The sequence below is a fragment of the Heptranchias perlo genome, chromosome 18 (assembly GCF_035084215.1).
Source record: "Heptranchias perlo isolate sHepPer1 chromosome 18, sHepPer1.hap1, whole genome shotgun sequence".
Taxonomy (NCBI): domain Eukaryota; kingdom Metazoa; phylum Chordata; class Chondrichthyes; order Hexanchiformes; family Hexanchidae; genus Heptranchias; species Heptranchias perlo.
In genome coordinates this window covers 56,341,166-56,366,423 of record NC_090342.1, presented here as the reverse complement: position 1 = coordinate 56,366,423, position 25,258 = coordinate 56,341,166, and the positions used below count along the sequence as shown (strand labels likewise).

Here is a 25,258-nt window from a genome sequence, read left to right as displayed (position 1 = left end):
CTTTAGGGAGTGAGGAAACACCCCCTGAGCTGCCTCCACAGAATGGAGTACAAATAAAGCAGGTTAATGCCCAGGCTGCAGTTATTGGCTGTCAGAGTTACAAGATGAGGACGAATCGGCTAATTAAATACACGCTGTTCACGTTCTGCTACGTCTTCTGGGTGAGTGAGTTAAGATGCTTTCTTTTCTTTCCCTTTCTTTACCTCCACCAGTTTGCCTTCTCCCCTCTGCGGGAGATGTCTACTCCTTGCGAGAGTGCGGTTCTACAACCGCCATCACCCTTTGGTACCTAGTCCAAGTGGCCGTTCTTCGCGTGTGAGCCTAGAAGGTGAATGTGGGTGTGCTATTTGATCATGGGGGACATCACAGCGAAGCACGATCCCCGTTGTAACCCAGTTTGCACATGGGCACTTCCGAGCAGGATTGAGAATCCTGGCTGATTTTTGGATTCCTAACCCAAGTCCTGTGACTCCCCTCTCATCACCCCAGCTCAGACCAACAGAGCAAAGCCTGGGGAATCAACCTAGGACCTTCCAGTGAAGTGAGTGAGGACACAGATTGAGAACAGCCACTTGGGAGAGTTATCGATGATGTGTTAATGCCAGTGTAACGGAGTCACCGACCAAAGGTCTAGATTTTCCACTTTTGTGGAATTAGGGTGCATCTTTGGCTTTGATGGGACTTCTCACTGTCACAAAGATGTGCCCTTGATGATTTAGCAGCCATGGGGTCATTGGCATAGTTCTGGCTGGCTCTTTTGCCTCCATCAGGGAGTTTGCCAGGAGGGTGGAGATTGCCCACGGTAAGGCTGGTGAAGTCTGCAAAAGAGTTACATACATGGTACCCGTGTAACCGAGCACTCTGCTTTTGATTGCACATGCCTTCTGGGTTGTAAAATGTAAATCCTCCCTCCACTTTTGTAGAGTTGTATGTTACATTCAGCAGGAAATCAGATTTCTACTCTTGCACAGCACTGAAGCCGGCCCTAACCAAAGTCACAAATGAAATCCTCTGTGACTGTGACCTTGGTGTATTATTCCTCCTCGTCCTCTCTGCATCCTTTAGCATGGTTGACCACACCATCCTCCTCAAACATCTCTCCTCCGTTGTTCAGCTCATTCACACTGCCTTCGCTTGGTTCCACTTTTACTTATCCAATCGCAGCCACAGCATTTTCAGGATCGGCTTTGTTTCCTTTCCCCGCACCATTACCTCTGGAGTCCCCAAAAATCTGTCCTTGACTCCCTCCTCTTCTGCACCTACGTGCTGCTCCTTAGGCGACATCATCTCCAGACACGGGGTCAGCTCCACCTCACCACCACATCCCTCGACCCCTCCACTGTCTCATCCAGCTCAGGATGAGCCATAAGTTCCACCCATTAAACATTGGGAATACCAAATCTATCGACTTTGGAGCCTGCTACAAACTCCGTTCACTAGCCATGGATTCCATCCCTCTCCCTGGTCACTGTCTCAGGCTGAACCAGATTGTTCACAACCTCAGCACCCTATTCGACCCTGAGCTGAGTTTCTGACCCCATATCCTCTCCATCATAAACACCGCCTACTTCCACCTCGGTAACATCGCCCGTCTTCATTCCTGCCTCAGCCCATCTGCTGCTGAAACCCTCATCCATGCCTCTATTACCTCTAGACTTGATTATTCCAATGCTCTCCTGGCTGGACTCCCATTCTCTATCCTCTAAACTTCAGCTCATCCAAACTCTGATGCCTATATCCTTTCCCCACCAAGTCCCACTCACCCTTCACCCCATCCTCATCCTTGTGTTTAAATCCCTTCATGGCCTCACCTCTCCCTATTCCTGTAACCTCCTCCAGCCCCAACTATACCCCCACCCCCCCAAATTCTGTATTCCTCTAACTCTGGCCTCTCATGCAACTTCCTTTCCTTTGTCTCATCATTCAAAGTTCACCTAGGTCCAACGCTCTGGATTTCCCTCCCTAAACCTCTCCACCTTCAGGATCCTCCTTAAAACCCACCTCTTTGACCAAGGTTTTGAACACCTCTCCTAATAACGCCTCCTTTGGCTCAGCGTCCAGTTTTTTTGATTACGCCACTTTGAATCACCTTGTGACTTTCTCCTACATTGAAGCCACTATATAAATGCAAGTTGTGATTGTTGTTTTAATGGGATGTCCATTAAAATTGGATGGGGCGGAGTATGTCCCTGACCCATTCCCCACCCCCACTAGCTGTGGAAAGGTCGGCAGGAGGGCAAAAGAAATCCCAGTCAGAATTTCTGTGTAACAGACGGAAGAGCCAATGAAGGTGCTCACCTTATAGTGCCTTTGATCCAGACATTTCTGAAAGTCTCAATTTACTGGTATCCAGCACTCAATAGAGTGGGCAGCCAGGGACTGGTATTAGGAAGATAGGAATTGCTAGATTAAAAAAAGACCAAGGTCCATCTAGTTTGCCTTTTACCATCCTGATAATCGCTTCAAACAACGATAATGGAGTTGTTGGCTGATCATAGTCTCTATCAATTAGTCTACAACAAGCACAAGGTGAGGAAACCCCCAGTGGTGGAGAGCTTTGGGAACTAGAGGTCCAAAGAAACCTGTTCCTCCCAAGCATGTTACATTCACCACATATCATTTTCTTAAATTATTCATATTCAAATGCATATTCAGACAACCTCAAAGCTGTGGGACTGATGATTAATATCAATTGTTATATTAGTATAGAGAGAGTTATGCTCTCACTACCAGATGATAGCATGAGGTGTGGTAATCTCCGATTCTATTGCTGACAACTAGGAATATCTGGAAAACAAGACTTGTGACGTTGTCACAAGAATTGTTTACTAAGCCCTTTTACTAGTTCCATGCACTGAAGATCGAAGGAGTGGTGATTGTTGGGCTGTTGGTAGGGTTGAATTTGATTAATACCACCCTCTGAGTAAAGCGGGAAGTCTTCATTCCCTCTCTGTTCCACCAGCAACAGCAGTCCCCATCCTCTGGTGCCTTGGCTGCGTGGCTGTTGTTCATTTGTGTGAGCGTGTGTGTGTGTGCGTGTGTGTGTGTGCGTGTGTCTGTCTGTCTATCAATTTCTTTCTCTTCCTGTTTTTTACTCTCTCTTGTCTGGGTGGCTATTGTTCATTTATTTGTGTTTGTCAGTCTTGCGCTCTGTCTCTCCCTCTATCTTTTTCTTTTCCTGCATTTTGCTCTTTCTCTTGTTCTTTATCTTCCAATGACCAGCTTTACGGGCATTTCCTGGGTGCTTAACATGCCTTGAAGGTACACCAAAGGTGGACTAGTTCTAGGCATTAGGGCCATATTCCCCGAACTATCCTTTGGCTGATTCTGTCCACTCACTGCCGCTACCCATTTTGGGGGATATGGAAGTATGGAGTAACTACCAGAGGCATACAGTACAAGGGTTGGGCCCACTTTGTGCAGTTAATAATTGGGCTAATAGCACAAGCACACTGCTACTGCAGAAATAAATAAAAAGCACAATCAGCCTGTGCTGTTGGGGACCAAGAGTTACAGTGAGGCAGATGAAAGTGCCTCTGGGAGTACACCAGTAAGAGGTAGCCCCTCCTAACAAAGGTACACCCCTACCCTGGGTTAATGGGGGCTAGTTGAACTGGACTGGGTAAGCCTGTGAGTGAAGACTTTCAAGTAACAGAAAATGTGGTCCTGAAACCCTGACAGGATAGAAATTTGCCCTTCAAAAATGTTTCATGGTGCAGTGAGTTCTCGAGGAAAGACTGGATTGGACAGCGGTGCCAGAAAACTCCTGAGTGGGCTTTTGGTAGCTGCTAGTAGGTTTTACCTGACAGCCCGGTATGGGGACATGGGCTTTTTGTTAGTAGGTGTTACCTGAAATCCAGGTATGAGGGCATGGCCTTGTTGCTGAAGCTCTGTGGCTACAACTGGTGGAGACGCTGCTCCAATGGAATACGATTTATGTCCATTCTGTAGTCAGGAAAATGGTGGCAATTCACTCACACATTTTATGGTCTTTTCTGCCGCTCACTGTGAGGTTTATGAGGAGCTTCTTCTAGGCCCCGTCCACACAGTCAGGGTTCAAACCTACATTTCCTAATTGTCTAACGACCAACTGTCCTTCAAGGGAGTCCAAGTGGTTCCTGATGACCCTCTGTGGCAGATTCAAAGCAGGCTGGTCTGCCCCTCCAGCTACCATGGTTCACTCATGGAACCTAGAGAGGCAGATCTGGCCCTGGGGGATGATTCTTCCCACCTGGTAACCCACAAGGCTACTTACATGTGATTTCCTCTTCCCAACACCCCCCCCCCCCGCCCCCCCCCACCGACAACTCCCAGAAAACATCCAACACCAGGCCCAATATGGGCCAGGAACTCACCCACACTATATAAATGAAGTTAACCTCATAAATCATGTGGAGTTAGCACACTAATGGTTAGACTTCATGCTAATGATACCCGAATAGTAAATGATGTCTTTGTTATGCATTCTTCTGGGTTAGGGGCAAGCTTGTGCCAGTGTAGGGAGTTGTTATCCTGGAGCCATTGACACTGGAACTGGTTCAGACTTGGTCAGCAAGATGGACACAAGCAAGGCAGTAGTTACAGTACAATTGGAAAACAACTGGAGACAGCAGTGAGAGCTCGGGACTTGAGAGATAAATCCACACAAAATTTGTGTGACTGCTTGCTTTTGTCGGAGTGATTCGCACTCCATGAATAAAGGCTTGTGACCCAGAAGTCAGATCAACTTGACAAAGATTTTATTGGACAGCTTACATGAGTAACACAAGCTAGTGATACATCTGTAGGAGGAGACTCATCGGGTGCGAGGAGCATCACCAGTCAAGGTTGACTAATGCTGAGTTTCCCTAACCAAGGGTTCTATTACAAATTTGAAACACACCAACTTGTACAGTTTCTTTGTCTGCAGTTGTCAGACGTCACATGACTGCTTTTGGTGTGGAACAGTATGGTGTAAGGACCCCAATCCGTTCCTGTCTACCATCAAGGCCAAATTCCTTGCACTGTTTAACTGAGCTCACACCTTCTCAGTACTTTTCTATGTCCCTCAAACTTTAATTATGATAGTTTGTTATAGCTATGCTTTGTTAGCTTAACTAGGTTCCTGTAATTGTTTGTTCTGAATTCAGTTTACGCGGTGGTCAATCAAGAACACATCTGTTCCTGTTCCACATGTGCGCTGACGACGCCCAGCTCTACCTCAGCACCACCTCTCTTGACCCCTCCACTGCCTCCGATTTGTCATGCTGCTTGACTGACAACCAGTTTTGAATGAGCAGAAATTTCCTCCAATTAACTATTGGGAAGACCAAAGCCATTGTCTTCGGTCCCCACCACAAGCTCTGTTCCCTAGCCACCAACTCCATCCCTCTTCCTGGACACTGACTGAAGCTGAACCAGACCGTTCACAACCTTGGCATGCGATTTGATCCTGAGTTGAACTTCCAACCCCATATGTTCTCCATCACCAAGACCACCCACTTCAACCAACGTAACATCGCCCGTCTCCGCCCCTGCCTCAGCTCATCTGCTGCTGAAACCCTCTGTCATTTCTAGACTTGACTATTCCAATGCAATATGGCCGGCCTCCCACCTTGTACCCTCTGTAAACTTGAGCTCATCCTAAACTCTGCTGTCCGTATCCTAACTCGCACCAAGTCCTGTTCACCCATCACCCCTGTGCTCGCTGACCTACATTGGCCTCCAGTCCGGCCACGCCTCGATTTTAAAATTCTCACCCTTGTTTTCAAATCCTTCCATGGCTTTGCCCCTCCCTATCTCTGCAACTTCCTCCAGCCCTACAACCCTCCCAGATCTCAGTACTCCTCCAATTCTGGCCTCTTGCACATCCCCGATTTGCATCGCTCAACCATTGGCAGCCGTGCCTTCAGCTGCCTAGGCCCTAAGCTCTGGAATCCTCCCCCCCCAAACCTCTCCGCCTCTCTAACTCTCTCTCCTCCATTAAGACACTCCTTAAAACCTACCTCATTGACCACGCTTTTGGTCACCTGTCCTAATATCTCCTTATGTGGCTCGGTGTCAAATTTCATTTGCTAATGGTCCTGTGAAGCACCTTAGGAAATTTTATTATGTTAAAGGTGCTGAATAAATGCACATTGTTGTTGTTGTTCCTGGGTTCCCCCTTCTCACGCTAGCTTTACCTTGATGTTGCTACACTGGATGCTCCTGTCGTGCCAAGTCACTAAGCAGATTTGCTTGTATCCACCTCAAATCCGCCTGCAGTATGAGTTGGAGACACTTCAACGCATAAGGGAGGGGGAGGAGTATCTGGACAGTTTGCTTCAGCCCTCGGGCACACCTCGTAGAGAGGTTCAGGATCAGAACGGGGTTGGTGTGACCGATAGTGTAGAGAAAAAGGGGAACCCAGGTGAGATAGAGAATGAGGATCTGCAGAAACTGATCCTATCCAACAGGTACAATTTACTTGCTACCTGTGAGGATAAGGATAAAGACTGTCAGAAGGACAGCCAGAATGGTGACCATGGCACTTTGGAGCAGGAGGCTGTCCAAAGTGGGGGGGGGAGAGAGGAGGAGAAGAAGTGTAATGTGGTAGTTGTAGGGGATTCAATGATTAGGGGGACAGATAGCATCCTTTGTAGGCAGGACCGAGAGTCCCATATGGTATGTTGCCGACCTAGTGCCAGTATAAGGGACATCTTGAACCGGTTTGAAAGGATATTGGAGAGGGAGGGGGAGGATCCAGTCATTGTGGTCCATGTTGGGACCAACAACGTAGGCAAGAGGTCTTGTTCAGAGAGTACCAGGAGCTAAATTAAAAAAACAGGACCTCTCTGGATTATTACCTGAGCCAATTGGCGTAGGGATAAGCAGAATAGGGAGGTGAACAGGTGGTTGAAGGAGTGGTGTGGGAAAGAGGGGTTCCATTTCATGGGACACTGGCACCAGTACTGGGACAGGAAGGAACTGTACTGTTGGGATGGGCTCCACCTGAACTAAGCTGGGGCCAGGGTCCTAGCGGAAAGGATAAATAGAGCGGTCACAAGGACTTTAAACTAGTAAATTGGGGGGAGGGCTCAGGTGGAAAATGTAGCATAAATAATAAATCTAAAACAAACGAAAAGGAAGAGGGCAGACTGATAGTCAGAGATTTTGCTTTAGGTACTACAGGTAAAGGGAAAAGTAATTAAATTAGGAGAAAGAAATAAGAAATGTGTGAGAAAAACATTAGAGCAGAAGGACAGGTTATGTGTGTGGCCCAAATAAGTGTTCTTTATACAAACGCACGGAGTATAAGGAACAAATTGAATGAATAGCAGGCACAAATTCAACTTCGAGAGTATGAGATGGTAGCCATTACTGAGACATGGCTGCAAGACGGTCAGGACTGGGAACTGAATATACCAGGTTATAAGGTCTATAGGAAGGATAAGGAACTATGGTGAGTCCCTGTCCCTGATTCAAAATTAGTTGCCTTGGGGTGTCCGGCATGCTATCCTCTTCCTCTGCTAAACTGGCGCATTTCCTGCCCATGGAGCACCAGGCGGTAAACCCCTTGCTGTCACCCAATTGGCTGTGTGCGCTCTCACGCATTAATAATTCAAAGCTCCTAAGGCTTAAAACAGGGTGGGAGATCCTGCAGGTTTCCTGTTCCCACCCACTGCAGATTCATTACTCCAATCTAGCACATTCCAAACTTGGCAATGAAGGCCAGCCAGGGCCTGCAGTGTTAACTTGTTTCTGGTGTCACACACTTGTAAACTGTGGGGACCACTTTTAGTGGATCTAATAGAAGAGGAAAGAAAGCAAAGGGTCATATCACCCATCTCCGCCCATCTGCCGCTGAAACCCTCATTCATGCTTTTGTTATCTCCAGATTCAACTATTCCAATGCTCATCTTCCACCCTCCATTAACTTGAGCTCATCCAAAACTCTGCTGCCCGTATCCTAATTCGCACCAAGACCCGTTTACCCATCACCTCTGTGCTTGCTGACCTACAATAGCTCCGGTCCCTGAATGCCTCAATTTAAAAATTCTCATCCTCGTGTTCAAATCCCTCCATGGCATCGCCCCAGACTTTGCTTCAAATCTTACAACGTAACCGTCCGTGCACATTGCCTACGATGTTTTACTTCAGCACTCCCGTCGCTACCTGTTATTTTCGCCCCATCAATTTTAACTGACTCAAAATAACCAGTTGTTGGGGGGGGGGGGGCAGAATTTCCCAGCTTGCACTCTCGGCACACGCCAGGAGCACTGGTGGAAAATCTTGACCTCTCTCACCTGCTGACCAGCCATCAGAGATCAAAGGGAATTGTTTTACCTGCTATTCATTCTCCCACAGACAGCCTGCTTCCTGTTCTCCAGTTTAAAAAGAGAGCGTACTTACTTTAATAAGGATGTACATATGCAAAAAAATAAATCTCCCTATTTGTCACACTTGTGCTGGAGAATGAAAGGCCGGTGTCCCAACACACCACACCAAGCCTTTCGTTAATTTGTCCTTTTAAATATTACCTCAGAATTCAAAACAAATTCAACATAGTCGGAATTTCTATACATTACCAATTGATCTCCATGGCCTTGCACATGGGGAGTCAAACCCAAGTGTAATCTTCAGGTGAAGTGTGGTTAGAGGACAGGTGATAATCAACCAGGGCACGTAGGTGTGATTTAGTCTCAAAGTCATACATTCTGTCCTTATTTTTTACATATTGCCAATCAAAATTCCTTTGTTGACACTAATATTGGAAACGGCCCGCGTAAACTTGTCACATTGAAATTGCACCTTCCTGCCAGTAATGGCGTTGTAGCACCTCCATTGGGGAGGACGATGTAATGACTTTGTGACACACTTACATTGAGAGTTTGTATTATAAAGTGGACATAGGGATTTATAATGGGAAAGTTGGGAGGGAGTGCGTGCAGGTGTAAGGTTTTAATATATCAAAGGTAGTTTGAAGGATGCAATGTTTATTGAACAAATGTTGGACTACTTCTTGTTGGACTGACTCTTGTTTCTCTGGTCTCTCGTTAACAGGTAGCGAGCGGGCTGATGTTAACTGTGGGGATCTATGCAAAAACAGCAGTCGAGGGAGGTAAACCATCAATAAAGAACGAGTTAAGCTGGGATGCTGAGGCTTGTTACTGAACGTAAATCATTAACAACACTTTGCTAAAATAAAGGTGCTATAAACAATCTATTGCTGATTAACACTACGATGTACAGCAAAACTGTAGCTGTCTCCAACTGCTTTCCATTATAACCTTCATATCTCTCTCTGAATAACCAATTATTGTGGTCAGTGTCTCTCTGAACTCTCTTGTTCCTCTTAAGCTCCAAATATCCCAAACCCACAAATTCTTCCACTTTCCTGTGTTGCAATCAAAGGGTAGATTTTGGAAAGAATATACACATATATAAAATAGAAGTGTCTGGCTATACAGGTAAAGAACAGAAACAGGGAGATTGGAGAATTGGGCAGGCCAGGCCTTGGGTCATGTTTAGTGCCAATTCCCTCTCTCCACGATTTTACAGTATACCAACATGATAATGCACATCTCGTGCCAAACCCCAGATACATTCAAAAACATTGAAATGCAACTTCACAGCTTTTGATACCGGGATTGTGTCTTTACCTTCAAAGCCCATTTTGAATTTGCTCAATGGAATCTCCTGTTCAATGGAGCTCTTCAAGGGGAACGGGGTGTGAATAGGGTTTTGTTCCATTGTTTACACTACCGTTCTAATATCACATTGTTTTCATTACAAATTTATTTTCAGTATTTCAGATATTTTTAACAGTATATATTTTTGGAATAATATTTTGGGGATACTTTTTATTCACTCATTATGGTAATTTAAAAAGAATATTCTGAAAGATTATCCATATTATCTGCAAAGTCATTGGAAAGTGGAGTATGAGTGAAGTGTAAACAGGATTTAGAACAGATTAGAAATAAAAGAGAGCATATAGGAAGGAGTTCTTCCAATACCACTTTCACAGATGCTAAGGGAGCCATGAAGCATCTAGGTCTCATAACAGACAGCAAGTGAAAGTAAAGAATAAAGGGGATTGAAGTGATACAAGGTGAGAGAAGACATGCTAGGGAGATCAGTTGGCACATGACCCAGACTGGCCTCACCTGCCATTATGCCACTGACGATGTCGACAACCCTTGACAAACCTACATGCCAGTGCAGGATCTGGGCCAGGAAGGAGCTAGCTGTAGAGCTTTGCCATCTCCTGCACAGACACCTGCAGCTAACCTGCAATATAGACATGGCATTGCCCGTGACTGTCAAGGTCACCACCACCCTCAATATGCATGGTCCAGCTCATTCAAAGCTAGCACTGCTGCGCTAGTTAATGTGCTGCTCATACATGTATCATACGGGTGACTGATGATCAAACTGCATGGCCAGCCCTTTAATCTCCGTTCCCACTGAAGGACGACAGGAACTTGACAGGCTGCCCAATTCCAATGCTGTACAACATTCATTGCTGCCCGCCATCTTGCCATCTTGCCGTTCTTCCTCTGGCACCATCACTTGCTCCTCCTCATCTGTGCACTCTGCCTCATCTGGCACTACCTCCTCAAGCTCATCTCCAGACATGTGTAGTTACACCGGTGCTTGCTGGTGAGAGAGATGCAGGGTACTATGTGATGGCTGTCCTGGGCCACTGGCAGTCCAGGCAGGCTGCTCGTCTAGGCCCAAACAGAAAAGAACAAATGGCTCCCAGACAGACCTTCAAACAGATCTGGCATTGCAGATACCTTGGGTGCTGTTTGTTGGCTGTGTATATGCCTGTGTGAGAAGGGTGATGAGACATAAGAGCTGAAGGGTACTAGCCCTGATGTTGGGTGTGGGTACTAGCCCTGATGTTGGGTGTGGGTACTAGCCCTGATGTTGGGTGTCGGTACTAGCTCTGACGTTGGGTGTGGGTACTAGCCCTGATGTTGGGTGTGGGTACTAGCCCTGATGTTGGGTGTCGGTACTAGCTCTGATGTTGGGTGTGGGTACTAGCCCTGATGTTGGGTGTGGGTACTAGCCCTGATGTTGGGTGTGGGTACTAGCCCTGACGTTGGGTGTGGGTACTAGCCCTGATGTTGGGTGTGGGTATTAGCCCTGACGTTGGGTGTCGGTACTAGCTCTGACGTTGGGTGTGGGTACTAGCCCTGATGTTGGGTGTGGGTACTAGCCCTGATGTTGGGTGTGGGTACTAGCCTCGATATTGGGTGAGGGTGCTAGCCTGATGTTGGAAGTGGGTACTAGCCCAGGTGTTGGGTGTGGGTACTAGCCCAGATGTTGGGTGTGGGTGCTAGCCTGATGTTGGGTGTGGGTACAAGCCCAGATGTTGGGTGTGGGTACAAGCCCAGATGTTGGGTGAGGGTATAAGCCCTGATGTTGGGTATGGGTACTAGCCCTTAAGTTTGAGTGTGGGCATTAGCCTGAAGTTGGGTGTGGGTACAATCCCTGATATTTGGCAAGGGTACTAGCCCGATGTTGGGTGAGGGTACTAGCCCAGATGTTGGGTGTGAGTACTAGCCTGATGTTGTGAGTAGGTGCTAGCCCAGATGTTGAGTGTGAGTACTAGCCTGATGTTGGGTGAGGGTACTAGCCTAGATGTTGAGTGTGAGTACCAGCCTGATGTTGGGTGGGGGTACCAGCCTGACCTTGGGTGTGGGTATCAGCCTGATGTTGGGTGATGGTACTAGCCCAGATGTTGGGTGTGGATACTACCATGATGTTGGGTGTGGGTACTAGCCTGATGTTGGGTGAGGGTACTAGCCCTGATATTGGGAGAGGGTACTCTCCCTGATGTTGGATGTGGGTACTAGGCCAGATGTTGGGTGAGGGTACTAGCCCAGATGTTGAGTGTGAGTACTAGCCTGATGTTGGGTGAGGGTACTAGCCTAGATGTTGAGTGTGAGTACCAGCCTGATGTTGGGTGGGGGTACCAGCCTGACGTTGGGTGGGGGTACCAGCCTGATGTTGGGTGATGGTACTAGCCCAGATATTGGGTGTGCATACTACCATGATGTTGGGTGAGGGTACTAGCCCTGTTTTTTGGAGAGGGTACTCTCCCTGATGTTTGGTGTGGGTACCAGCCCTGATGTTGAGTGTGTGTACTAGCCTGATGTTGGATGTGGGTAATGGCCTGATGTTGGGTGTGGGTACTAGCCTGATGTTGGGCAAGGGTACTATCCCTGATGTTGGGCGAGGGTACTATCCCTGGTGTTGGGTGTGGGTACTAGCCCTGATGTTGGGTGTGGGTACTAGCCTGATGTAGGGTGTGGATACTAGCCTGATGTTGGGCGAGGGTACTGTTGTTGATGTTGAGCTAGGGTACTAGCTTGATGTTGGGTGTGGGTACGAGCCTAGTTGTTGTGTGTGGGTACTAAACCAGGTGTTGGGTGTGGGTGCCAGCCTGATGTTGGGTGTGGGTACTAGCCTGATGTTGGGTTTGGGTTCTAGCCCAGATGTTGGGTTTTGGGTTCTAGCCCAGATGTTGGGAGAGGGTACGAGCCTGATGTTGGATTTGGGTACTAGCCCTGATGTTGGGTGTGGGCACTAGCCCAGATGTTGGGTGAGGGTACTAGCCTGATGTTGGGTGAGGATACGAGCCTGATGTTGGATGTGGGTACTAGCCCAGATGTGGGGTGTGGGTACTAGCCCAGATGTTGGGTGTGTGTACTAGCCTGATGTTAGGTGTGGGTACTAGCCCAGATGTTGGGTGTGTGTACTAGCCTGATGTTAGGTGTGGGTACTATCCCAGATGTTGGCTGCGGGTACTAGCCTGGTGTTGGGTGAGGGTACTAGCCTGATGTTAGGTGAGGGTACTAGCCCGAATGTTGGGTGTGAGTACTAGTCTGATTGTGGGTACCAGATGTTGGGTGTGGTTACTAGCCCAGATGTTGGTTGAGGTTACTAGCCCAGATGTTGGTTGTGGTTACTAGCTCCAATGTTTGGTAGGTACTAGCCCTGATGTTGGTTCCATGACCTGGCCCCAATCTATCTCTGCGATCTCCGCCATGCCTATAACCCCTCCTAAATGCTCTGTTTTTCTGTTGCCAGCCTTCGATGCACCCCCATTCCCTTCACCCCACCTTTGGTGGCAGAGCCCTCAGTTTCCTTGGCCCTCTGAAGATCTCCATCAACCTCTGTGACTCTCGACCACCTTTAAAAACCTTCTCGGGTCCCGTCTCTTCAACTAAGCTTTCCATCGCATCTCCTAACCTCTCCCTTTCTGGCTTGGTGTCCATTTTCTATGCCCATCTGTGAAGCACCATGGGATATTTTCTACGTTAAAGGTGCAATGCAAATTCAAGTTGTTTTTCTAAGTTTAGTGAGTAACTGTGGTACAGTATCAGATCTTGTTTTGAGATACAGCTATCTCTGAGGTTCTTCCATTTGCCTTTCAGGTGCTATGGATTCACTGACGGCGGATCCTGCATTAATACTGATCATTGTTGGATGTTTAATATTCTGTATTACTTTTCTGGGCTGTGCTGGGGCACTGCGTGATATTCAGATCCTGCTGAGAATAGTGAGTACTTGATAACTCATCTCACCCACTGCAAAAGAAAAGAACAAACTTGCATTTATAAAGGTCTGAAGTGTGTCTTACTTCTGTTCATTTAATTTCTACCATAGGTGGGAAGTAATGTAAATTGTTTCTAAATTCACCTCATTTGAATAATGCCTTCTCTGTGCCATCATAAGAGTTTTGCATAATAGCTTCGTGATGACCTCATAAAGAAACCTGGCATATCGTCATCCAGAAACAATAACTGTAGAAAGAAAAAGAAAGAAAGACTTGCATTTATATAACGCCTTTCATGACCTCAGGACATCCCAAAGTACTTTACAACCAATAAGAACATAAGAACATAACCTCAAATCTAAATTCATGTCCAATTTCCTGCCCGCTCCCCGTAACCCCTAATTCCCTTTACTTCTAGGAAACTGTCTATTTCTGTTTTAAATTTATTTAATGATGTAGCTTCCACAGCTTCCTGGGGCAGCAAATTCCACAGACCTACTACCCTCTGAGTGAAGAAGTTTCTCCTCATCTCAGTTTTGAAAGAGCAGCCCCTTATTCTAAGATTATGCCCCCTAGTTCTAGTTTCACACATCCTTGGGAACATCCTTACCGCATCCACCCAATCAAGCCCCTTCACAATCTTATATGTTTCAATAAGATCGCCTCTCATTCTTCTGAACTTCTGAACTCCAATGAGTAGAGTCCCAATCTACTCAACCTCTCCTCATATACACCCCCGGGATTAGCCGAGTGAACCTTCTTTGTACTGCCTCGAGCGCAAGTATGTCTTTTCTTAAGTATGGACACCAAAACTGTATGCAGTATTCCAGGTGCGGTCTCACCAATACCTTATATAACTGCAGCAATACCTCCCTGTTTTTATATTCTATCCCCCTAGCAATAAAAGCCAACATTCCGTTGGCCTTCTTGATCACCTGCTGCACCTGCATACTAACTTTTTGATTTTCTTGCACTAGGACCCCCAGATCCCTTTGTACTGCAGTACTTTCCAGTTTCTCGCCATTAAGATAATAACTTGCTCTCTGATTTTTCCTGCCAAAGTGCATAACCTCACATTTTCCAATATTGTATTGCATCTGCCAAATCTCCGCCCACTCACCCAGCCTGTCTATATCCCCTTGTAGGTTTTTTATGTCCTCCTCACTCTCCACTTTCCCTCCCATCTTTGTATCATCCGCAAACTTTGATATGTTACACTCGGTCCCCTCCTCCAAATCGTTAATATAGATTGTAAAGAGTTGGAGACCCAGCACCGACCCCTGCGGAACACCACTGGCTACTGGTTGCCAGTCCGAGAATGAACCATTTATCCCAACTCTCTGCTTCCTGTTAGATAACCAATCCTCCACCCATGCCAGAATATTACCCCCAATCCAGTGATTCTTTATCTTGAGCAATAATCTTTTATGTGGCACCTTGTCGAATGCCTTCTGGAAGTCTAAATACACTACATCCACTGGTTCCCCTTTATCCACCCTGTACATTATGTCCTCAAAGAACTCAAGCAAATTTGTCAGATATGACTTCCCCTTCATAAAGCCATGCTGACTTTGTCCTATTAAATTATGTTTATCCAAATGTTCCGCTACTGTCTCCTTAATAATAGACTCCAAAATTTTACCCACCACAGATGTTAGGCTAACTGGTCTATAATTTCCAGCCTTCTGCCTACTACCCTTTTTAAATAAGGATGTTACATTAGCAGTTTTCCAATCTGCCGGGACCTTTGCCGAGTCCAGAGAATTTTGGAGAATTATTACCAAAGCATCCACAATCCCTACTGCCACTTCCCTCAAGACCCTAGGATGTAAGCCATCAGGTCCAGGGGATTTATCCGCCTTGAGTCCCATTAATTTACTGAGTACCAATTCCTTAGTGATTTTAATCGTATTTAGCTCCTCCCCCCCAGAGTCCCCTGTTTGTCCAGTGTTGGGATATTCTTAGTGTCCTCTGCCGTAAAGACTGAAACAAAATATTTGTTCAGCATTTTTGCCATCTCCATGTTTCCCACCATTAATTTCCCGGTCTCATCCTCTAAGGGACCTACGTTTGCCTTAGCCACCCTTGTTCTTTTTATATAACTATAGAAACTCTTGCTATCTGTTTTTATATTTTTTGCTAATTTATTTTCATAATCTATCTTCCCTTTCTTAATCAATCCTTTAGTTACTTAAATGAAGTACTTTTAAAACAAAGTTGTAATGCAGGAAAACGTGTCAGCCAATCTGCACGCAGTAAGCACCCACAATCAGCAGTGAGATGATGGCCAGAGATACTGATTTTAGTGATGTTAATAAATATTGTCCAGGACCAGAACATTGGACTCCAGCATTTCCATGTGTTCAACAGGAGTATCATATTCCAAGGGCCAAACAGGCCATGAGCATCAAAGTGGTTGGCATGACTTAAGATGCCTTGTGTAGGTCCATCTACCAATCTGAAGGTGATGTCTGTCTGGTTTCCTCTGTGCCCAGTGCATCCTGCCCCGTGCCGCCCTATCAGAAGCACAAGGGAGTGCTCAGCAGCGGCGTCCAAACTAACTGGCTAGCCCCTTCAAATGATGAAGAAGGTGCCAGATTCCGTGCAGAGCCAGGCATCACCGGGGCATCAGATTGGGCACGGCCAGTTGCCATCTCGTGACCCAACACGAAGAGTTGGAAGACTCCTCTATCCCACGAGGCGGCCAGCTGCTGGCCACCAGGCTTACTCCTCCCACTGGGAGAGCACCTAGGAGGAGCTCTAGATTAGGCTGAGGAAGGCACACCATATACAACGTACTTATTGCTAGCAAACCGGGGAGTAACCCTCAACTCCGGGAGACTTATGGACAATCCCGGGAGGGTTGGCACCCTGAAGTTGTCCAGCGGGTGTGGAGGCGAAGGTGAAGGCTATGATGCTGGACCTCCGCTTGTTACTAGCAAGGCCCCACGCCGGGAAAGCAGCCTTACAGATTTATCCCTGTAGTGTAAATGTAGGCTAAGTCCAGGTCAGGACCCAAACTGATTCCTGTGCTTCAGAGTGAGCTCAGGTCTTAACTCCAGACTTACAGTAAATAAGCTGAGCATCATTGAGATGCAGAAACCCACACCCATTGCTAACGTTTTACGGGCTAATGTTACAAACTCCCAATTGCGATGAATTTCTGATGTGTGCCCCCAGCGACCGGGTGGGCGAGGGTACTCCCAGCGACCGGGTGGGCGAGGGTACTCCCAGCGACCGGGTGGGCGAGGGTACTCCCAGCGACCGGGTGGGCGAGGGTACTCCCAGCGACCGGGTGGGCGAGGGTACTCCCAGCGACCGGGTGGGCGAGGGTACTCCCAGCGACCGGGTGGGCGAGGGTACTCCCAGCGACCGGGTGGGCGAGGGTACTCCCAGCGACCGGGTGGGCGAGGGTACTCCCAGCGACCGGGTGGGCGAGGGTACTCCCAGCGACCGGGTGGGCGAGGGTACTCCCAGCGACCGGGTGGGCGAGGGTACTCCCAGCGACCGGGTGGGCGAGGGTACTCCCAGCGACCGGGTGGGCGAGGGTACTCCCAGCGACCGGGTGGGTGAGGGTACTCCCAGCAACCGGGTGGGTGAGAGTACTCCCAGCGACCGGGTGGGCGAGGGTACTCCCAGCAGTGGGACTGCGATTTCTAAAACACACTCTCATAATGTGAGTGCATCACTAATCTCTCGATGGAAAGTTTTGCATAAATATTTAAGCAAAACTCCACAACATCAGTCCCTGTACATTCAAGGCGAGAGCTTAAGATTGGTTCAGGAGAATATTAGCCAGTAATGTTGACCGTTTAAATAAGGAGATGGTTCTACCAGGTTTAACAGTAGGTTTGCACTCTGTTTCTGTTTGCACCTTGCTCGTCTGCACTGCATACACCAAAACTTGTGTCTTTATTGGCAGTTCATGTGGATCCTCCTGCTCATCCTGTTGCTGCAGGTAATAGGTGCCATGCTTGGCTTCATATTCTCCGAAAAGGTAAATTGGATATTTATTTATTTTTGTCTTTTTCTGTGCTGGTCAGAGTGAGTGACATTGGTGCAGGGGAATAGGAGAATCTAGAAGGAGCGAGCTCTCCACGGCTCAGGGTTATTGTGCACCAGCACAGGCATGTGGGATGAATGACCTGCTTCTGTGTTGTCAGACTCCATGAATTTAATATCTGTGGTGAGCTCCTGGCCTGGACTAGCTTCCCATTGATTTCAGAGTGCCCACGATTCTCTGGCATGGACTGGCGATGGATGAGGTTCCTTGGCACTGGCAGGCGCTCAGAAAGTTGAAGCCGTGGTCTTTTGAAACATTCAGGAACGGGAATGCTGGTCCATCCGATGGCATTATCTAGTTTTCCAATGTGGATGAACCATCCGGCCTTCCACTTGTCTGATAGCATTCAGGGATGTCGCCAACAATAACATTGCAAAGCTCAAACTGTTTCTAAATTATTTTTCATTCATTTAAGGTTGAAAGGAAGAGCGTGGCGTTACTGGAGAAAGGAATGATCAGGTATAGGGATGACCTGGACCTGCAGAATCTCATTGATTACATCCAGAAAAAGGTATCAATTCTTCTGTGTCGGTGAAGGAAGCTTTGGTCACAGTCTGCTGCTTAATAATTGGCTTTGGTTTTCAATAGGATCCTGTAAATGTGACACTTTCTCTTCAGACAATGAGAGTCGTTTGGTTTCTCCTCCCCGCCCCATTCTGGTTTCAATGATTTAAATGAAGCCTTCGATCTCAGATAGAATTCAAACATAAAGTCGTATTTGACAGCGGCCTTGACCTTTTCCTTTGGTGCCTGGATTGAAGTTATTTGTTTATATGAGAGGAGTACTCCTCCCAGACGTTTTTATCAAGTTTTTGTCAAATTCGGGTTTCTGATTAAGCATCAAATACACGGAACCTTGTGACTCTGCGTCCTATTACCCCTCCCCATGAAACTCCTCTTTTAAATTCTTCTCTACAAATTTAAAATACAAAATTAGAAAACAGAACTCCACTAACTGAGTACCTTTCCCAGTGACCCATACAGTGGGTACTCGACCCACTCTAGATTCTTGATACTAGAAAATGAGCTTCTTTGGTTGTTAATGGGTAACTCATTTTTACCTTGTTATCCCTCACTAAAATAACCACAAAAGCACTGCACAGATAATTGATGGTCTGGTTTAAAAGAAACTAGGTGGGGTGGGGAGAAGGGGAAATGTTTGATGCTGGTATTTTACTTCATGGACCAAGGATCAAATCTAGCTCAGTCTGATGGGATGAAGGTCTCCCTGTTTTCAGGCTGTAAGGGTTATATGTAAAGCGAGTCTCAATTCAATTCCCTAGCTATGGGCCCACAGCACAAACTAACCAGACAATCTCACCCAGAGAGGCCACAGGATGGCTGGCGTGAGACATTGGAAAATGTCACATTGGTGCTTTTCTGAGGTTGGGGCTGTGGTACGTTGTTGGGGCAACATGGAGGGTTTGACTGTACCTACCCCATCCTGTACCTGGACTGGAAGTGCTCGATACTTCCAGTGCCCTGCATCTAACCTGATGTGGGAGTGCTTGATGCTGATAGTGACTGCCTGAAATGGACAGTATTTCCTAGCACTAACACATCTTAATAAGCATCAAATTGACAAAAAATGTAAAAATGAGTGTCAGTCTTCTCCCAGAGATTAGGCTGCTGAACAATTACGAGTGTGACCTTATACCTTTCCTTCAGTTCAAATGTTGTGGAGTGTCGAGTTACAAAGACTGGTCCAAGAATGTGTACTTCAGCTGTGCGGATACCAACCCCAGTCTCGAAAGGTGTGGGGTGCCATTTTCCTGCTGTGTCATGGACACTGAAGAGGTGAGCATGAGCTGCCTTGTATTCACATTACTGGGCAAGGAAAGGTTTACTTTCTTTTTCAGCACTGAGAATGTTTTAGGAGGCAGGGATGTGAAGAAGAGGAATTTAGAATCAATTTTCATGCAAAATTGCTGGGCAAGAGCTGATCATGCCCAGGTATATAAAGTAATCAATAACCCTAATGGAATGTAGGCCTTTATCTCAAGAGGCTGGACTACAAAGGGGAGGAAGTTGTGCTTCTGTTGTACAGAGCCGCAGTCAGACCCCATCTGGAGACTGCGTTCAGTTCTGGGCACCGCAGCTCAGGAAGGATATATTGGCCTTGGAGGGGGTGCAGCACAGATTCACCAGAATGATACCGGGGCTAAAAGGGTTAAATTATGAGGACAGGTTGCATAAACTTGGCTTGTGTTCCCTTGAGTTTAGAAGGTTGAGTGGTGATCTATCGAGGTGTTCAATAGAGTAGATACAAAGAAACAATTGGAGCTCAGGTCAAGACTGAGATCGACAAATTTTTGTTAGGTAAGGGTATCAAGAAACATGGAGCTAAGGCAGGTAAATGGAGTGAAGGTACAGATCAGTTGTAATCTAATTGAGTGGTGGAATAGGCTCGAAGGGCTGAATGGCCTACTCCTGTCTATGTTCCTATGTTCCTCCTCACTTTTTTCCTGCTCTACTCATGGCATTGACTCATTGCTATTTAATGTACTCCAGGACTTAGCCCACGTGCCCTTTCCTCACAGAAAAGCAGCTCAATTATTGGGGGCAGATTTAAGCCCTCGCTCGGCAGAAATTGTGTGAGGGGCCAATTAAAATGGAGCAGGCAACTTACCCACTCCATTCTGCCTCGATTTGGCCGACTGTAATTTTAAATTGCAGGCGGCCAGGACCCCACCTTTTTAAATATGCAGATCAGGCTCCAATGATGTCATCGGTGCCTGACTGCTATTTTAACCTGAAGCCTGAGCAAGGAGCAGTGGTGGCTTCTCCATCAGGCCAAACCTGCCGGGAACAGGAACCAGGGCCAGAAGAGGCAGAGTATGGTAAGTTTTTAAAATATTTTTATGGTTCCTTGTGGGCCAGGAGTGCTCCACAAGGAAACCAAGAGCCTTCCCAGCCCAATTAATGAGTGCAGCTCACTATGGAGTCCCTGCAAGATACGAAAGAAAGAAGAAGCAAGAAAGACTTGCATTTCTATAGTGCCTTTCACGACCTCAAGACATCCCAAAGCGCTATACAGCCCATGAAGTACTTTTGAAGTGTAGTCATTGTTGTAATGTGGAAAACGCAGCAGCCTATTTGTGCACAACAAGATCCCACCAACAGCAATGAGATAATGACCAAATAATCTGGTTTTTCTAAGTGCTGGTTGAGGGATAAACATTGGCCAGGACACCGGGAGCCATGGCTCAGTGGTAGCACTCTCGCCTCTGAGTCAGAAGGTCATGAGTTCAAACGCCACTCCAGAGACTTGAGCATATAATCTATGTGGACACTCCCAGTGCAGTACTAAGGGAATGCTGCATTGTTGGAGGTGTTGTCTTTCGGATGAGACGTTAAGCTGAGGCTCCCTCTGCCCTCGCAGTAGACATAAAAAAATCCAATGGCACTATTTGAAGAGAAGGTGAGTTCTCTCTGGTGTGCTGGCCAATATTTATCCCTCAACCAATACCTAAAAACAGATTATCTGGTGATTAGCTCATTCCTTCCTGCACATGGGAAGGACATGCACGGAGTGTAGTTCAATGAACCCACCCCACAGAATTGTCCGAGGCTGCCCCACAGAATTGTCCGGCCACTCCAAGCCAACTATAACATCTCAACTACACAGCTTAAGATCAACTAACTCCGCACACAGCAGCTACTGAGCCTGTATCCTTCTGGCTCGGTGCTGTATGGGGTGGGGCTTTTATTTGCTAGACCATCATGGAGCTCACACAAGACACTCTGACCTTTTGTGACAACCTTTTTTCATGGAATGAACTACATTCCATTTTACAATTCTTTAATAGGAGACAAGGAACACATGAGTGAATCAGTCGTGCTTTCACCCCCCCACAGGTACTGAACACCATGTGTGGGTATGAGACTCAGTCACTGAAAGCTTGGACAGCCCGGAAACAAATCTACACTGATGGATGTTTGGACAAAATCGTCAACTGGGGACATCAGAATCTGTTTCTGATTGCCGGTGTAGGCCTTGGCCTGCTCTTCCTTGAGGTCCGTATCTCTCTCTCTATTTTATCAGTATTACTGCAGTCATTGTCCCTCTAAACTTTCTTCTAAGCTCCGAATTGGCCTCAGTCTCCCAGGCTGAAGAGGGGAAAAATTCAACTCGGGTTCCTGCTCCTGATTGTTATTTATGCTCTTCGCTTTCCCGCATCTTCACTGTGCTGAAATCAAGAGTGAACACTACTCGAATTCACTCTTTCTCAGGGCCTTAATATGGTGGGACTCCTCACCTCTCTCAGTGGTCCCTTCCTCCTTCAATCTTCAGACTTTTTAAACCTAATCTTGGCATCACCGAGTCACTACTTCCTGCTTCACTTCCTCTTTACTCCTACTCTTTCCAGCATTGTTGCAGCCTTGGTTTTTCAATTGAAAAAATAATCAATACCACTCGATTAAATCTGTAAAGGGATGGATTTTCTCAACTGAGAAAGTACCAGTTTGACGACACTAATATGTTGAGTGACATGAGTCCTCCATCGAGTGGGTTACCAGCTCTCATTATCTGCAATAAACAACAACTATTTACAGTCAACCCGGCAAACTTCAAAGTCTGTTGTGTTGTAGCTTTCCTCATAGCTTCGTGGATTGAGGCCAAGCTATGCAGGCCAGGAAAGTTCCAGATTCAATGCTTGGGGGTGATTCTCCTCAGGCCTTCTCCCACTCGGCTGAAACCCCGTTTACAGTGGGTGGTGCCGGAGAAACTCCGAGGACATTGCCTCCCAATGTGTGTGCTGTGTTAGTTGAGCTGAGCTGGGACACCAGTGCTATAATGGACTTCAGGGTGAGGGATTGATTCCTGCTCGGGACACCCCTGCTGGAAGTGTGCATGGGCGCTGAGTAAGGACAGCGTTAAGCACATGGCTTTCGGGGTGGGGTGGGGAGTGAATGTATTGTGATGCACAAGGCAGCGTTGTGTGGGACGGGCTGGGTGGAACAGAGGGTCTTTTCCTGCCTGTCATTGTTCGTATGTTCGGAGGCTGAGCTGGGTTGCTGATACGTGGTCAAATGGTCAGCCCTCACTCTCCACCAAACCCAATACATGAAGAATATCACTTGGCACCCAGTGCCCATGGAACCTTAGCCCAACAAGAGCGACTTCTACGGGAGAGAGGGGAACATAGTAAGGATTTTTTTGCTTCCTTATGCTCTTGTCTTTTCCTCATTTTCAGATTTTGATGATCTCACTGACGGTCGCGTTACTCAACCAAATCCACTCCATCAAGAAGCGAATCGTTCGAAGGGCCACTGCAAATTAACCTCCACTCGCAGAGCCAGCTCCTCCTTCTCGTTTATCCATTGGCAATGCCCAGGGATGGAGCAACACCTGTTCTCCATAAAGACCCACTGCATTCCTTCTAACCGCATTCAAACCTTACCATACCTCACTGAAAGACTCGAAGAACAGGGAGAATCCAACTGGTCCGCGAGGAAACCCTCTCATATCACTGCAACACTGATGTTTTTATTGGGATTGATATGAAAAGCAAATTTTTTTTCTTTGTTGATTTTCCCTGGTCAGCTTCAGAAGGCGTTGATTCTTGCTGGAATATGTTACCATGGATGACCACAGCCCTCCACTACCTCTCTCAAATGGTCATCCTTCGCTGATTCATTACACTAAGGTTCAGTAGGCTATTTGACCATGGAGGCAAGGGAGAGGTAGGCAGCACAACTCAGCCCAATCCTGCAGTCACTCAATGACCACACACCAATAAGTTCACGAAATAGTGACCAAGAGCAGGAACCCTAGATGACTTGTTCCCTCACTGGTTTATGGTACTGAGGCCAACTATAGTACCCGTCCTGCTGCCCCAGTGGATCAAACCTGGGACCTTCCGGTCTGTATGGCCCAGTGCTGTACTGGGTGGTGCCTTGACTCACCTGAGAGAGAGCCCTCAATTCATTTTAAATACATGAGGCACAGAAATCAACCCAATACAAAATTCGACATTACCTAACTATAATATTAAAATGGTATGTTGCACACCTTTCCTGTTCATCCCACTTCAGGTATCACACTCAAATATCTGTGTCACACTTCAAGAGTCATGCTCAAATATCTGTGTCACACTTCAAGTGTAACACTCAAATATCTTTACCAAAATTCAAGAGTCACACACAAATCTCCGTGTCACACTTTATGTGTCACACTCAAATCTCCATGTCACACTTCAAGTGTCACACACAAATCTCTGTGACGCTTCAAGTGTCACACTCCAACATCAGTGTCGCACTTCAAGTGTAACACTCAAATATCTGTTTCACACTTCAAGTGATACACTCAAATCTCTGCGTCACATTTCAAGAATCATACACAAATATCTGTGTCACACAAGTGTCACACTCAAACCACTGTCACACTTTGTCACAATCAAATCTCCATGTCACCCTTCAAGTGTCACACTCAAACTTCTGTGACACTTCAAATGTCACACTCAAATATCTGTGCCACACTTCTCATGTCACACTCAAATATCTGTGTCACACTTCAAGTATCACATGCGAATCTTTTTGTCACACTTCAATTGTCACACTCAAACCTCTGTGACACTTCAAGTATCACACAGAAATCTCTGTGACATAATCAAACCTCTGTGTCGCACTTCACATGTCACACTCAAATATATGAGTCACACATCATGTGTCACACTCAGAGCTCTGTGGTACTTCAAGTGTTGCACTCAAATCTCGGTGTCACACTTCAAGTGTCACAATCAAATCAGTGTCACACTTCACATGTCACACTCAAATCTCTGTCACACTACACGTCACACTCAAATATTTGTGTCACACTTCAAGAGTCACACTAAAACCTCTGTGTCACACTTCATGTGTCACACTCAAATCTCCATGTCACACTTCATGTGTCACACTCAGAGCTCCGTGGTACTTCAAGTGTTGCACTCAAATCTCGGTGTCACACTTCAAGTGTCACAATCAAATCAGTGTCACACTTCACATGTCACACTCAAATCTCTGTCACACTACACGTCACACTCAAATATTTGTGTCACACTTCAAGAGTCACACTCAAATCTCTGTGTCACACTTCGTATGTCACACTCAAATTTCTGTGGCACACTTCACATGTCAGGCTCAAATACCTATGTAACACTTCAATTATCGCACACAAATCTCTGTGTCACACATCAAGTATCACACTCAAACATCTGTGTCATTTCATTTGTTGCACTCAAATCTCTGGGTTACACTTCAAGTATCGCACTCAAAATCTCTGTGTCACACTTGAAATATTGCACTCAAATCTTTGTGTCACACTTGAAGTGTCACACTCAAATCTCTGTGACATTTCAAGTATCACACTCACACCTCTGTGACACTTCAAGTGTCACACTCAAATCGCCGTGTTACACTTCACATGTCACACTCAAATCTCTGTGTCACACTTCATGTGTCACACTCAAATATCTGTGCCACACTTCAAGAGTTACACTCAAATCTCTGTCACACTTCTCGTGCCACACTCCAATATCTGTGTCACACTTCAACTATCACAGACAAATCTCTGTACCATACTTTAAGTGTCACACTCAAAATTATGTGACACTTCAAGTATCACACACAAATCTCTGTGAAATTTCATGTCACACTCTAATCTCTGTGTCGCACTTTAC

The 25,258-nt window shown here is 46.5% G+C and overlaps 1 protein-coding gene across 1 annotated transcript; it reads left to right on the top strand.

Moving 5' to 3' along the window:
- Positions 1-104: 104 nt before the first annotated feature.
- Positions 105-23,613, top strand: LOC137334474 (tetraspanin-33-like). Its single transcript, XM_067999154.1, has 10 exons — positions 105-161; positions 6,244-6,434; positions 7,450-7,525; positions 9,022-9,079; positions 13,410-13,534; positions 17,454-17,528; positions 18,010-18,105; positions 19,263-19,391; positions 21,453-21,611; positions 22,793-23,613. The coding sequence occupies exons 1-10, from the start codon at positions 105-107 to the stop codon at positions 22,877-22,879; spliced, it is 1,053 nt and encodes a 350-aa protein (XP_067855255.1). The 3' UTR covers positions 22,880-23,613.
- The last annotated feature ends 1,645 nt before the right edge of the window (positions 23,614-25,258 follow it).

What these genes read in the sequence shown, in the direction of transcription:
- LOC137334474 (XM_067999154.1), top strand. Translation starts at nt 105, where the DNA reads ATGAGGACGAATCGGCTAATTAAATACACGCTGTTCACGTTCTGCTAC. An exon ending in AAAAACAGCAGTCGAGGGAG is followed by an intron (nt 9,080 to 13,409) that starts GTAAACCATCAA and finishes TTTGCCTTTCAG; the next exon opens with GTGCTATGGATTCACTGACG. An exon ending in TTGGCCTGCTCTTCCTTGAG is followed by an intron (nt 21,612 to 22,792) that starts GTCCGTATCTCT and finishes CCTCATTTTCAG; the next exon opens with ATTTTGATGATCTCACTGAC.